Source organism: Astatotilapia calliptera, chromosome 8 (genome assembly GCF_900246225.1).
Source record: "Astatotilapia calliptera chromosome 8, fAstCal1.2, whole genome shotgun sequence".
NCBI classification, from domain to species: domain Eukaryota; kingdom Metazoa; phylum Chordata; class Actinopteri; order Cichliformes; family Cichlidae; genus Astatotilapia; species Astatotilapia calliptera.
The window spans coordinates 16,284,765-16,300,078 of record NC_039309.1 but is presented as its reverse complement, the minus strand read 5'-3'; the positions used below and the strand labels follow the sequence as shown (position 1 = coordinate 16,300,078).

The 15,314-nt window shown below is 40.8% G+C and overlaps 2 protein-coding genes across 3 annotated transcripts; both read right to left on the bottom strand.

Annotated features, from left to right (window-relative positions):
- Positions 1 to 1,528: 1,528 nt before the first annotated feature.
- On the bottom strand, positions 1,529 to 10,371 carry LOC113028602 (methionine-R-sulfoxide reductase B1-A). Its single transcript, XM_075410382.1, has 5 exons — positions 10,200 to 10,371; positions 9,457 to 9,599; positions 9,229 to 9,346; positions 6,514 to 8,659; positions 1,529 to 2,182 (listed from the first exon to the last, which is right to left on the bottom strand). Exons 1-4 carry the CDS (start codon positions 10,252 to 10,254, stop codon positions 8,643 to 8,645), a joined length of 333 nt encoding a protein of 110 aa, XP_075266497.1. The 5' UTR covers positions 10,255 to 10,371; the 3' UTR covers positions 1,529 to 2,182; positions 6,514 to 8,642.
- Positions 10,372 to 11,487: 1,116 nt separating this feature from the next.
- On the bottom strand, positions 11,488 to 13,324 carry neurl2 (neuralized E3 ubiquitin protein ligase 2). 2 transcript variants are annotated; one of them, XM_026177696.1, is made up of 3 exons: positions 13,273 to 13,324; positions 12,337 to 13,149; positions 11,488 to 11,733 (listed from the first exon to the last, which is right to left on the bottom strand). In XM_026177696.1, exons 2-3 carry the CDS (start codon positions 13,112 to 13,114, stop codon positions 11,618 to 11,620), a joined length of 894 nt encoding a protein of 297 aa, XP_026033481.1. In that variant the 5' UTR covers positions 13,115 to 13,149; positions 13,273 to 13,324; the 3' UTR covers positions 11,488 to 11,617. The 2 variants fall into 2 exon arrangements, with proteins under 2 accessions (XP_026033481.1, XP_026033480.1); XM_026177695.1 differs by having other exon boundaries at positions 12,350 to 13,149.
- Positions 13,325 to 15,314: the final 1,990 nt, after the last annotated feature.

Genomic DNA, 15,314 nt, shown 5'->3' with positions numbered 1-15,314 from the left:
TCAGTTCTTTCCTTCCCCCTGCTATATTTCTGGTAAAGGGTCAGTTCACTAAATTATACTAAATTAAGTGACATTTTCGTACTGAGGTTAGAAGTATATTCCTACTCACATAAAGCAGATTTGGATTTATTTACACTGGTTTTGAGTTATGTTTCTGGGATTTGTAAAGTCTAAGACAGATTTTTGGCCTGATGATGACACAGAGGGATGGATAGTTTTTCCTTTTTCCAATATGGATACTTTCCATTTTTCCTCTTTACTGTATGTTTGACCTTTAACCAATACACAGGGGGAGAATGAAACTTAACGTCTGATGCTTAAAATGTTGGAAAATGGTATATTAAAAGCAGAAATGATGAGATAAAACACAGAAAGATGCGTAATTAAAAAAATACTTTTAATAATTTGACTCTTTAAAAGTGATGGCACTATTTTAAACACAAAGAGTTGTGGTCAGAGGTTTGAATACTTAGGTCATGGGCATAAATCTCATGGTAATTTGGGGCTTTTAATGATTATTTAACCTTAATCCTTTAACCATTTGCTTAATGACTTAAAAAAAAACAAGAATTTGGTGCACAAGTTTGAACTTATCTATCTTTTCTAACACACACAAGGTCAATATATATGTACACACCCACTAATAGTTAGTTAAATGTTCCTTAGCACCTTGACCAAATGCATTTTGTGTGTCCTGTTGGAACACCCAACTGTGTCCAAATTTCAATGGTTTAGCTGTTGCATCAAGGTGAAAATGAAGAATTTGGAAGTAGACGTCCCTCTTAAGTTTTCTATCCACCGCTGGCAGCAAAACAGCCCCAGAGCACGATGCTACCACCACCATGCTTGACTGCGGGTGCAGTGTGTTATGGTTTTAAAGCCTGGCCTTTACTCCTCCAAACACACTTCTTGGCCAAATACCTAAATCTTTGTCTCGTCTGACCGTACAATCTTTCTCCAGAAGGCATTTGGCTTGCCCATGTGGGCAGCTGTAACAATGGTGGAAAGTTAAAATACAGAAAGCCACATGAAGAAGTAAACTTCAAAATAAAGCAAGGTCAAGGAAAACACACAAAGCAAACAAGAACTAAAGATTACAAAAACACACTGGGATCATCAGAAAGGCCACAACAATGAAGGCTTTAACTGTCAGTGTGCTTTAACTGCTCCTGAGATTCTCATTAAGAGCTCAAAATTCAGTTGCAACAATCGGGCAGGTAATAAGGACTGGGCTTCTTTTTCACTTGTTTTTTGTCTTCATACTTTCTGCCACTTGTGGGTTCAAGTAAGTGCAGCACCATGAAAATGGCACACCTTCATCCCAGTTTGAACGATTGCTGCCCTCTCTGTGATGGCAGGGTTTTCGTGCTGTCCCCGAGTGTGACCATTAAGGCGTAATTATGCCTTTAGATGTGGCTGAGTGACACTTTGCACAAAAGTGGTTTGAATGAACCGTGCATATAAACCGGCCTCAGCTTTAGTTCGCTGTACCGAGTAACCATTTGATAAAAAATACATTTGGTACACATCTGAAACAGTGTCTCCTTTTTAATAGAAATAATGAAGAATGTTGTAGTACATATTTATGAGCCCCATACCAGGACATTAACTTTATACAGATGCATAGCAGACCTTTTACAGAATCAAAGCCACTGTTAAACATCTGGCAAGAAAAGCACGCCAGTATAGCCCCTTGTTGCATTTTTAACTCAAATCCCATCTGGAGCTGAAAGTTGTCGATACCTCGCTGTCTGTGCTGACTTATTGAGCAGCAGCTCAATGCTCTGATCTCGCAGCATGATGTATGGGTGTGTACGTGTGGGGTCCGCTGGGACCCGAGAGATGCCGCTGACACTGGGGACACACAGCAGGCCGAGGGAGCTGGGCGCTAAAGTCGACAGGCGTCAGGGCATCAAGATGGATGGTGGAGATTTGTCCAGAGGATGGAACGAAATTCAGCCCAGATGCTGAGTGACTTTTGTTCCACTGCCTGGCTGGGTAGCTGCCTGTGGGTCGATCCTGTTTGCAGCATGATTTAACTTCTGACTGCACGATCTTCACCCAGCAGGAACGGGTCATAGAGCGTGCTTTGTCTCTTTTTACTCAGATGGTTTTACATCTTCAGACAAATTTATAGCCTAGGCCTGCTTTTCCGAACTTCAATGCTGCCCATGCCAGAACACTGTAAATAAACAGCAAGTGGTTAGTGATCTGACAAGTTGGAGCTGCTTTCTATCTCCAGTATGTTTTACCTTGATTTACATCATTAAATGGCTATCAGGGGAGCCACGGAGAACACCATCAGGTTGTGCGTTTGAAGTGAAATGTTGCATAAATGCACCAGAGCCAATTAGAGGCTCTACCAATTTTACACAAGTAGGTTGGTTTACTCATCATTATGAGTACTATTCAGGCTGCGAAAACACTTTGTAAAGTCAAATGACCATCGGGATGAGGTTATAACAGATTTGGCATGACGCTTTGAAATGTCTTTGATGATGCTCCAAACTTTAGGTGTGGCGCCTGAAGCACAAGGGTATTTACTTTCAGACATAGCATGTCCATGAAGGTAGTGAGTTGCACTAACAAAAACACAAAAAAACACAAAAAAAAGAAGGAAGAAAAGAAAAAAGTGTGCATCTCAGTCTCAAAGTCTTTGTGACTCAGATGGCAATATAGAAGTGACACTGCATTGTTGGAGTAACCCTTCAAGGCATCTATTTTTGTAGAAAAAAGCAAAATATTTTTTCTTCAAACTTTCTTTAGTACACAAGAAGGGGGTAAAAAATAGTTTATAACTATACAAACAAGTGCAGAAAGGCGAAAGAGACACGAAGAAGACCTGTAAAAAAACCTAAACACAGCCTTTCTGCTTCCTTAGGAATTAAGAGGATAAGGAGCAGCCAAGTGCTGCTAATGAAATGCATTTGATTGAGTGATCATTAGCAAATGAGAGCACCTCTATAAAAGCAGACATTTTGGCAGTTTGCTGGTCTCGAGCTTCCAGCTGCGTGTTAACACAACGTCAGGGAGGAATAACAGTGAGTGAGCAACCGTTATAAGACCACCGCCAAAAGAATCTGAAAGTCTGCCATTCTTCAGTGAGAAAGAAATAGGCATTCAAGACAGCTGTGAATCTTCCCAGGAGCAAACATCCCAGCTAATTCATTTGAAAAAGAAAAGAATCAAAGTGCTGCAATGGTCCAGCGAAACTCCAGACCTCAACCTGACTGAATTATTGTGGTGGGACCTTCAGAGAGCTGTGCACAAATGAATGCCAGCAAGCCTCAATTAAGTGATGTGATGTTTGTTTTTTGTTCCATTTTTTAGCATGTAAACAGTGCACAGTATGGCAAAATTCTGTATATATGCAGGATAAAAATGAGCATAAAAAGAAAAGTCTAAAGACTATACTTCGCAATGATGTGAGAGACTGATAAACTAAGAAAATGTTATTGCTGGTAAAGGTGGTTCTACAAGCTACTGAATTCACAGGACTGCATAGAGCGCTCTGAAGACTTTCTACCTACAGACTGCAAAAGCAACCGAAAAAACAAAAAACAGCATCGACAGACCAAAAAAAGATAAACATATAATAGATATTATTTAAAAAGTATGAAACAAATACAGAATCGTGACATTTTTGCTAGCATGCACATGTGTTTGAGATTTAAAGCTTCATATATAATATATCAAAAATTATAATGAGTTATTTTTGTTGGCATCTCAAATAGATTCATAGTGTGGGAGTCCAATATGGCTGCACCATTTAGCACATATATACCACATATTAGCAAACTGATAGAAATGCTATCTCTCATTGGGGGTTTTCCCATCTACTGAGCAAGTTGTTACCACCAAAACTCGTACTTTGACTTCTGGTACATTCAAAGTGAGGCGTTAAGGCAAAGTCTCTGACCATGCAATATATCATGACATGGACATAATTACAAGAATAAAATATTACAATAAAACACAACACTAAACTGCACCATCAAGTCATTCCTGCTCACATACTCCATTTTAAAATGCCTTCCTAATAGGAAGGATAAACATACCGCGATGCAGGTACAGGTAATTGTTTGTCGTCTAACAGTCGCCCCTATGGAGGAGGCATTTCTGCTGAATATATAACGGTTAAATCTAACTCTTTATCTAGATCGAGACAATAGAGTTTCACCGTCCCATAGCAAAACTGATATGTGGGTATGCATGTGCGTCTCGGCGTTTGTGTGTGTTTTGGCTCAGCAAGTGGCTCTAATATGCCCTAATAACCATGATGTCATCCACCTGTTTTTTGGCTCAGGGGCAGCGATGACTGATGGGACAATTTTGAATAATCATCTTATCTGATCTGGAGCCCGTGGGCTAGAAACCCAAAGAAAATAGTACCTATGAATGTGAAAAGTCGTCTATTCGGAAATACCCTTGGGATTTACTGCTTTGGGAAAAATTGGAGAACAAAGGTTTTTTCCATTAGGTTTCTCCAAAGTGCTGTGCAGAATGTCTGAAAAGTGTTTGTTTTGTAGACCAGAACATTTTCTTTTATAAAATACACTAATTTGGATTCATTTACCCTTTCAATTAAGCTGTGGTAGGAGAGCCCTCCATAAACTCCCCGTTTGTAATGAAAGATTCATCTGTACGGCCGGGGAAGAAAAGGTGTAGTTCTTTGAATACCCTTTCTTTTTTTTACAACACTGCACAGGTAACATATATTTGAGCTTCTTCACACCAGTACAGAAATGTTTTTTCTCACTGGATCAAACATTAGCTCGATCTTAAAATGTTTCAGGGCAGCCAGGTTAATGCGGCGCCTTTGCAACAACAGCGTGATGTCTGCCCTTCGGAGAGAGTCGCCATTAACCCGCAGACGTCCTACGTCCACACACCTCATTGAGAAAGCACTCTGTTTCTGTTTTGCGTCTTTCATTTCATCAGTGGTGAAACCCAAATGCAGCTTGATGCGTATGAGTCATGCTAAAGTTAATGATAGCTATGAGAAGATCAATTATTGCTGAATTATCTATCAAGTAGCTGTGCACAACATGCCAAGTGGAAGCCTTTTATGACGTGCAAAGATGTTCAGACCAGAAAGGTAGTTATCATATTTGTGGTTTAGAGGTGTGCAACTTTGTTTGGTTTCCTGCGAGATATAACTTCAGATCACTGACAGTAGTGTTATGAACATTTACAGATGCCAACTTTTAATAGAAAAATCCTTGTAAAACATGTAAGCACAGGCCTTTGTGAAGCAACTCTTTTTCTTGAGGGCAAAATTAGATGATATAGTGCCATTAGAAAACAGACATGTTTAGTCATATTGCAGAAAACGCCAACATAAATTAAAAGAAATATATATGATGACATTTTTTTTTTCCATAAACAACAAGAGGTGAAACTGTTTCTTTCTGTTTAGATTTTCATGGCCAATTACCAAATGTAGCATTGCGTCTAATATTAAAATGGTTATTATGTCTCAAATCAGACCCTTCTGTTGCCGCACTTTTATTTAGTACACTTTATATTTTGACCAGTGTAGTGTATCTCAAAAAATGGAAAGTTTGGCACTCAGTGGAAATGACAATTGCAGCATTTGACTGCAACACATTTTGTAAACATCTGAGATTTTTAAAGCCTCTGACCAAGAAACTAAACTGAAACAAGTGAAGATGGCAATTAAACACAAAGTAACAAAAAAAATGGCAGATGTAACATCAATGCCTGATAAAAACCTATGGATGTTATCAAGATAGCTAGCATTGGCATTGCAATTTAATAAGTATGTATGTCTGTTTGAATCTTCTTAATGTGTTGGCCAAAATTTCTGGATGAAACTTGCACAAACATAACCACACATACAGCAATTAATAACATCTCTATATCAAGTAATTGTATAATAAGTAATTGACGTGAAACAGTAATTTCACGTCAACATCAATCCAAGGCTTACAGGCTATATGTAGCTTGCAAAGATGATGAATCACTGTCACATGTATCTTTCTGTTGTGAATTTTTATAAACAACCAAAGTTTTTCTCATCTGAATATATACAGCAGCATATACATGAGTGAAACGAAAAAAGTGCTGCAGGCTAGTCCTCTTAATTGTTGTGAATAAGAGTAAGAAGTATGTAGTGTTCCACTATTAACTGAATTGTGTGTGAAGTCCTATTTTAAAGCCTTGAGATGAGCGTTTCTGGCTTCGCTATTTTGGCATTTTGAACTGCATGTGGTTAGCGAGGAGCAAATTTATCTGTGAAACAACATGCTCAGTAGCTAACAACGTTGTTAGCTAACAACGTTAGCCTGGATACTCCTCTTGGGGGGCTCCTTTCTGACACCTAGCATTAGTACTGACACCAGCATTAGTAATCCAATGGGATGCGGACGCAGTTTAAGAACATAAAAGATTTTGAGCAATAGCTGCTGACCGTAGTGACCCCCAGGAAACATTAGCATGCTATCACTGTTATTCCATGTTAGCATCATGGATAGCAGAACAGATGGGTACCTTCCAGATTTGATTACGAAAAAGGCGCTTTATTCTTTTCAACAGCCAGCAAGGGTAGACTCCTCAAGCACAAGTTGTTAGTCAGCAAGGGTGTAGCAAGCTTCTTTCAAAGATCGTCACATAGGCTTCCAAAACACTGAAATGCTAACACATAACAGGACTTCACTAACCATAAATGGATGATGTCTATGGTGGTTGATGCCACCTAGTGTTTAAAGATGACAATGAATAAGGAAAGAAAAAGATGATGCCCAGACCAAACTGGAAAGAGTTAGTCCCTTAAGATTTTTATGGAAAACTATTGTGGGAAATACGAGCAAATTTCTGCATAATATGAATGACTCGTTGAGGTACAAAGAGTGCATAAGAAAGAAGTCAATCATGACAGGAATGAACCACATGTCACAGCCTCGTGGAATATAACAGCAAAGATGATCCATGGGGCTCCTTTCTCTGTAATTACATACTTCATCTCGGCTATCTGATGTCGTAATCACAGTCCCCTAGATGTATCTGCTTTTACCTTATCCTACAGGGCTGTACAGTATACCAGAGGCAGAGCATGACAACCACTGCCAAGAGTTATGGGTTTAACTCCTAGCGGGACCACCTCTGCTCAAAATGCTGTGCAGTGCGGCATCTTGGGTAAAAACATCCACCAAATAAGCTAAGTTATGTTGAAAGAATAAGCTGAGTGTCTGCCTGCCAAGACAACACAAGAGGAAATTCACTCAGCCGTAACAACCTCGGTGCAAGGTCAGGCTTCTCTGCCACTCTGAGGCCTGAATGCATTTGAATACCTTTGGCAGCGCGAACACGTGAAGTCGGATGGAATGTTTGCAGCTGAATATTCAAGCTGCGGACGGTGAGAGTTCATCGACATCTCCCAATGTTATGATGACCTCTCGTAATTGCACACTACAAGAAGTGATGTTTGGAAAGAAAATAGGCTTTAAACTTAACTTGTCTGTGGTGAGACCAATAAAATGGAGTTCAGTGTGTGTGTTCTGTGTGTGTTTTGGCATGTACAGCTCCATGTTTTTGCACATAGGAAAAAAAAGAAAGCGAGTCGATGCATGTGACAGCAATTAGGTGGGAAAAAAATAATACATCTCTTTGAGGTAATACACGTCTGTGACATGGACGAGAGAGGGTGGCGACTGACACGTTTGTCGAGCTTTGTGTGCACGAGGGTGTATGTTTACTTCCTTTGTAATGATAGCCCTCAATCTCTCACCAGGCGGCCGAGCTACTCCTCTGAACCTCAGGGTCTTTGCCAACCCCCGGAACCCAGAGAATATGGCCTGCAGCTGGGCCTCAGAGAGTGCCTAAGCCCCTGCTGAAGGAATTAATGCCAGAGAACTCCCACAAACACACACACAGATTTCTGCCTGTGCATCAATCACACGCATAGGCAGTATACCAAAGCATACAGTACACCGTTTGCATCATATAGGGGCAAATGTAGGGAATCCTCACTTGTGGAAAACAGTGAATGTCATGTGAAAGGACAATATCGCCATCTAGAGCTCAATCTAAAGAATGACAGCTCTACCACTTTGAAGGTAAATTTAAATAAGCAAGTTCATCCCTAATGTAGCTATGTTAAGTGCTGCAAATGCATCTTTAAAGACAAAGACGGACTCTATCAAATATAATTTATTGTTTGGTTTTTCCTTCGCATAAGCAACAAAACACTGGAAACTGGAAGAACAAATCAGCTGAGTCATGATTTGTTTGCTACTGCATGAATTTCAAGTAACACAACAGCAGGCAGACTATCTGGACTTTGGTGCATAGTCGATATTTTTAAATAGACAGCAGTCTTTGGAAGTGAAACTGCTTTCAAGTGTGTCTACTCACATCAACGTGTTTCAGCTGAGGAGAGTAAATGACTAAATGCACATTAAATATGAGGTGTTCAAAATATTTGAACCATCTTGTAAAGGAATATTTGCAGAGATGCGGTCCGAGCTCGGCGTCACAGGCCCGGTCAAAGATTCTTCAGTGGACAGGACGTCCCTCCGGGGCCTTTCTCCCATCCACGTCACCCACCGACCCAACCTGTTCGCCGGATTCGAGCCGAGCAGCAGGTACAGCAGCTGGACACGAAACACTTCACTCGCTCTTTACTGCTTGTCCTTACCTTGGACAGAGAAGAGAAACACACTTGCTGTTGTTTGATTGCATGTGAGGCTAAATCTGAAAAATGCTGATTCACTCTTACAGGAAGCTACCAGTCAAATCTCAAACATCGAGCACTTTGTGGAGCAACATCAGGACACACGAGTTATTAGACGAGAGAACCGGAACAGCATTTGCTACCTCAGTTCATTTCAGATTCAATAATATTGTACTTTAAATCCACTATATTCTTCTAATAGCTATATTGTCAAGTAAGTGTACAGTTGATTCTTTTTCCTAATGCTTATCGAGCCTGAATCACCAGTGGTGAGTGGTTTTTGCAATAAAGGATTGTTTCATATGTGAGAGAATCAACTGACCTCATTGTGGACAATGCTTATTATTTTCTGCTTTTAAGAGAAACAGCTACCAATTAAAACTTTTAACAGGGAGTATTCATTTCACAGCTTAACAAAGCATTATTGCTAAGAAGCAGGTTTTATAATATAGGTGAAGTGACCTTTTCTGCCTGCATGCATGGATTTTCCAAGGTTAACTTGTTATAAAACAGCAGTAAACACAGTTCTCTACCTTTTCTGGGGACAAACTTGAGCGAGTGGCTGAATATTCAAAAACGCGATATTCCCTCCTCTGGACCGTCATTTACAAACTCGTGGCCTAGTCCATTGCCACACTTGCCGCACAGGACCTGTGTACACACAACACCAGAGTGCACAAACCTCCCGTTGGAACCAACAGGTGACTGTAATTATGATTTTTGTTGCTGCAATGCACACTTTGCTTGGTTGTGACTCGGACCTTGTAGGCGGTGAGGGTCTCCATCATCTTGGTTACACTGTCCTCCCTGATGGTCTCTGTGAAAGCCGGCCAGGGAGACGAGTGAGCAAACTTGGACCGACTGGAGAAGAGCGGATGGTTACATTTGGAGCACACATACACTCCTGCAGGGGGACATGCAAAAAAAGCTTTGGTGCCTTTATTTATTTCCAACCTGCAAAAAGACATTCAATATAATCTAAAGATGTTTAAGTAGTTAGAGAGAACTGGGTTTATTTTGTTTTCTGAATAGCTGAGATCGTGCTGTTTTTTTGCACTTTTTTTGGGCTAAAATCCTTCCAGCATTGCTCCATATTCTACAGTTTGTTTGCTCATTAACAAAAACTAAAATCTGTGTGCTACAAAAATTCCTCCAAGTACCATGACAACATCTGAAGAAATCGTTTGAACATACCACCCTTTAATAGCTGTAGCTAAATACTTGATTGGATTCTAAAGCTGTATCACTGCTTTGTTTTTACTATTACAGCAGCTTTATTCTATTGTGATCCTGGTAAAATCCAGCTACATTTATTTTATAAATGTACCCAGATTTTGCCACAGTACATCCTGTATCCTGCCACTGCGATGCTGCACAGGATTTACTTAATTTTACAGTCACATGATGCCTCAAAGTTCATTTTCATCCTTACTTATATACTACAGTCCAGGGGAGGTTACATCACATCACCGTTTACCGAATAACGGGACCGCCTGCTGCTCACCTGGTTTAAAATGATCCTTGTAGATCTCACCGCCGAAAAACTGACAGAAGGACATGATATTTGGTCTAAATAGATTAGCTGAAGGGAAAATTCTCTCTTCTAAGCTTGCTCGGTGTTTCTTCCTCCGTTTGGGAGCGATTACGGAACGTCTCCGGTTTCCCCTCCTCTCGTGTGACGTGATCCTGGTTTAGGATTTAACGGGAGCTCCGCCCACTGCCGTTATTACCACGGCCACTAGATGTCAGTGTCTGACAGCAGACGCACAGGTGGAGGTCGTGTTACTCCGAGTCTGATGTCGGACTGAAACAGATGTGTTATCTCTAATTTATGTGTTTGATGGGCTGAGCAAACATTAACCAACATAACGTACCGGAAATGAAGCATCATATTTTCAATTGGAACCACGTGATACTTTTTTAAAATTCAATTACAGCCTTATTCATGGATGTAGTGAAGGAGGACATGCAGAGGGTTATGGAGGCAGGTGAAGAAGAACTAAGAAGATTGATTTAATTATAACTTTCCACCACAGCCAGACTCGTTTTAACTTTACAAGGAGATTGATTGTTATTCTGAAATATGTAAATCTGAAAATCACAGTTCAGTGCAAAAAGTATCAAGCAACCCTTCATTTTTTTTTTTTTTAGTTTGCTGGGAAACTGGGGAATAATTGCAGTCATCTTATTGGAACTTGTGCAAACATGGAAATATATAAGGCAAAAACAGATTGTTGACAAGTTTCCACTGAGACCATTTCTGACGAGGCTTCAAAAACTCATTGAAGAAAAAAAAAATTGAAGTAAAGTGCAGTTAAATTAACTAGGTTGGGGCAACATATTCATTATGAGTAGGCCCTGTGCCTTGCTACAGGGTCTTTGCTGGATTTCTCCTACTTCATAAGGACATTACTTATAACTACTGTTTATCTGCCATAGTTTTTTTTTTCCTCTGAAAGGCTACTAATGACAAAGTCTAAACATACAATTTAAAATGAATTCTTTGCTAAGTTCTGTATTATGTGTAGACACAACACTGGTTCATCCATGGAGTCAGAAAAAAAAAAGGGTGAAACGTGAACATGAATGTGGAAATGACTCCGTGTGACCAGATCATCACATGAATTTAACCCTCTGCTTGCAAGCAGCTGCACCGCAGCTGGAACAACTTTATTCATTACAGACACAGCGATGTGTGACACACCGATGCTCCCTGTGATGCAAACATTAAAACTAATCAATCAAACAGACACATAACAAACTATTTAAATTTACTTTACTTTGATCTTGTCATCTCAAACAATTCATGTCAGCTCCAAGTGAAAAGAGTGTAACGCTATAATTTATAAATGTCATCCAAATAAATATCAAATTCTTGATGGGACCTAGCACTTAAGTGATATCCACGTGTCCATGTGTCCTTCATTCATACTTGCAGTAGTGTTTGAGTGCCTCTGGCAGCTCGAGCCAGTCAATGGCCATCCTGTGAACAATGTGCTTCTGGATGGCCTTCCTACACAGTGTCTGCAAGGATGAGACTGGAGTAACAGAAAAGAGAAGAGGAAAATGACAAAAAATACAAAGTGTTTTAGCAGATTAAAGGCAATGGAGAAAATAAGAGATGAATAAAAAGCACTAAAGAATTTCTAAACATGCAAACTGCCCAGCTGTCCCTGAGCCTGAGCAACTGAAATTATTAAACAGTCATTAATATTTGATGGATGGTCAAATTACCATAGTGAAGCCCAACATGACAAAAAGGTGACGACCCTTTGGATGCAGAGAACAATCACGACAAGACACAACATGAACACAAAGAGATGCAAAAAGTCCAAAAGAGGCTAAAAACAGCCATAATCTGACTAAGAGAAGATAAAAATTATAAGCAGACACAAACACAACAACACAGAGACTCAAAATGACAAAAACTTGACACAACAGACTGCAAAGAGATGCCAGACAACTACAAAGAGATTAAATAACTACAGAGAAATGCAAAGTGACTGTGAAGATGACCACAAAGATGTTAATAAAGGAGCGTGTACACAATGACTCCTTTGTAGCTGTGTTGTATCTTTTTTTAGTGCTAATCAATGTCTGTGCCTTGCATCCTATTATCTCAAAATCATTCCTACACTCACATCCATACTCCACCTGGACAATCCGAACACACTTGGTAGCAGCAAATACATCCACCACAGCATAGAGAGGCCCCGCAGTAGAGATTCTCTTTGCAGAAGCTCCCATGTCCTCCCCATTAATGACTATGTGCATGTCAGCCAGGCCTTCTCCTCTAGGCACATACAGTACTCCTATCCTGCTGCGTCTGGCTGTGGGAGGCAGGGCGTTGGTTTTATACAAGTCATCTAAAATGTGACTGTAGCGCCCGGGCCGGCTCCGACCAACCAGCTTATCTCTGGGAATTCGAACATTCTCGATGTACAAGTGGGTGTCGGTGAAGAAAGTCTTTGGTTTTCTGTTCCTGGCCGTTCGTTCATCTGCCTGATCTCCAGCCCCGTCTTCTTCCTCCCCTCGCCCAAGCCTCCGTCCCCCGACCAGTTCTCCCTGCCTGGGCTCTAGGACCTCAGCCTCCTCGACGATCTTGTTATGGTTGCGCGTGATAGCAAATATCCAGCTGTCCCCTAAATCTGTCAAGTTTGGAATGGAGTATTCAGGTACCACCTCTAAGCTCCTGGGGTCCCTGGCAGTCAGACCGATCCGGAGGTGGCCACACCATCCCAGCTCCTTATCTTCAATCTCTATTAGAAAAATCTCTCCAGGCTTCAGGGGGCATTTGCTAAAACAAACTCCGTTGGCAAAGCTCTCTACTCTTGTGGCCTGGGTTCCCGAGTGGTCCAGTCGAACATTGGTACCATGGATGGGGTGGAATTGCATGAACTGGTCAGAAACGGGCTCCATTTCCAGCTTTGGTTGCAGCACTTCAAGCAGCCACTCTGGATCAGGAAATGATCAAAGAACAAAAACCCCAGATGAACAGAGGGGTTAAAAAAATGAACAAAAGAAATGAACTTGCAGTGGTTTTAGAGTACACGTGGTCATTGTAGAGTCAAAACAACCTGCATGGACGTGGGACAGGAGCCCTCTCTGCTGATCTGCAGGCCACTTACGGAAGCTTCTGGTAGAGGGGCTATTTTTGAACAGCTGCACATGTCAACAGATGGCAAGATATGTGTGTGAGTGTGTGTTGAGGAGGGGGTGGCCAACACTCGCACGGCCACAGTCACTCACACGGCAGACACGGAGAAAGACAGGGACTGAGCAGGGGTTAGCTGGGGCGATGAAGCCCCCGGGGCCTGAGCGCTCATTTTTGATTTCACAAACCCACGTACTGAAGAAATACCAGCGTAATTATCCTAATACCATATGCCAGGCAGATATGTTAAAATACTGGCCTTTCATGGCTGCACTCTAAAAATAGCTCATGCAAACAGACTGGGATTTCATTCTTATGTAAAGCAGCAATTAAAGTAACATACCGAGGTAGACAGAGCCGTGGAGAATATGAAGAAGAATTACTTTTTTTTTTTAAAGGAGGAATGTGATGAGCGGTTTTTTACTTATTATGTATAAATAAAAGAATATAATGTGAAGCTATCTGGTTCTTTAACCAGGTCATATTAGAGCAGTTATGCAACTGTGAAAAAAAAAAAGAAATAAGATGTTAGAAATGAGCATTTAAACTAATGAGAATAAAATACGTCACTTGGGTTACCGTGGCGGCGAGCTCATCGTGGCCTGTGCAACCAAATGTTATGAAAAGCACGTTTATATATTCTTGTGTTGCTCGGCAGAGATATATGCTATGAGATACGACTTTTCTTTACTTTTTCCTGTGAATACTGCCTACATGAACTATTTCCATTATGCAGCTGCTGTGGTGGAGATTGCATAACTCCACCACAGCGATTGTCTTTTTAAGGGACTCAGTTCTTTATCTGAGATTCAATATCTGAAGGTTAATATGATAATGTGATGAAAAGAAGCTCTGCACCAGAAAGCTTAAAAGAGTGTTCTTCCAGGAAATAGCATTAAACAGAAAAATTTAACAAAATTTTAAATAAATAGGGGAAAACCTTAAAGTATGTTTAATACCTTAAAGCTATGCTTTACCATACTGCATGATTAGATTTACTTTGAGGCAAGCTTCCACCTGGTCTGTGTTTGAAAATGTCACAAAATCTGCACACTTCGTAAATACACTTATTATGAAGCTTTTTATTTTTGACCCAATGCACTTCATAGTGTTCTACTTTGGGGGGTCTAACATCTACAGTACAGTAATTATATGCTGTGCCAGCTGCCAAGTTGGTGACCCGCTTTCAGTCCTGTGCCTCCTGCTGGAGACGCTGATCTAGCATGCTGCTTTCACTCTGTGTTTGAAAGCTCAAGTGGCCATTAGAGAGTCTTTAGAAAATGACACTGCTAAAGAGAACTAATGCTCAAGCTTCACAGACCAATTTATGGTCTGACAGAAAGTCTGAGGAGTAGTTACTTCTTTTGTTCACATGCAAATGCCAATGGAGCTGCACAGCACTGTGGTGTGATCACAGGTCCTAATAAAGGATATCAGGACATCGTGCCAGTTTGGTCAGAAATATGCACAAGTAGACCACTGGAGGTTACTCTGTAAGGCTCTGGCAGTGCTCCTCCTCTTCTTCCTCGCACAAAGAAGCCAATCCCAGTCCTGCAGCTGGGTTGAAGCCCTTCTAACAGCCTTCACCTCACCTTTGTGTAATCACCCATCCCCTGGAATCTCCTCCACGCTCTCGAGACTGTGCTGAGAGCTACAGCAAACGTTCTTGCAATGAAATGCATAGATGTGCCATCCTGGAGGAGCTGGACAACCTCTGCAAACTGAATGTGCTGCAGCAATGACAAGCGCACCAGAAAAATGACAGTGACTAAGGACATATATTTAATTCAAGGAATCTTTTAAGTTCTCACAAGAGCAAAAACAAACCCTTTCAGGACTATTTAAGGACCCTCTGGTTCCATGACTCCACTCACTGCTCATATGTTAACACCAACAAGTTAAACAAAACGTGTAACGCCATAATACCAACAGAGCAGAGTTAAAGTAAATCAGAACCATGAAAAT

What these genes read in the sequence shown, in the direction of transcription:
- neurl2 (XM_026177695.1), bottom strand. Translation starts at nt 13,114, where the DNA reads ATGGAGCCCGTTTCTGACCAGTTCATGCAATTCCACCCCATCCATGGT. An exon ending in AGTGTGTTCGGATTGTCCAG is followed by an intron (nt 11,734 to 12,349) that starts GTGGAGTATGGA and finishes CTGTTACTCCAG; the next exon opens with TCTCATCCTTGCAGACACTG.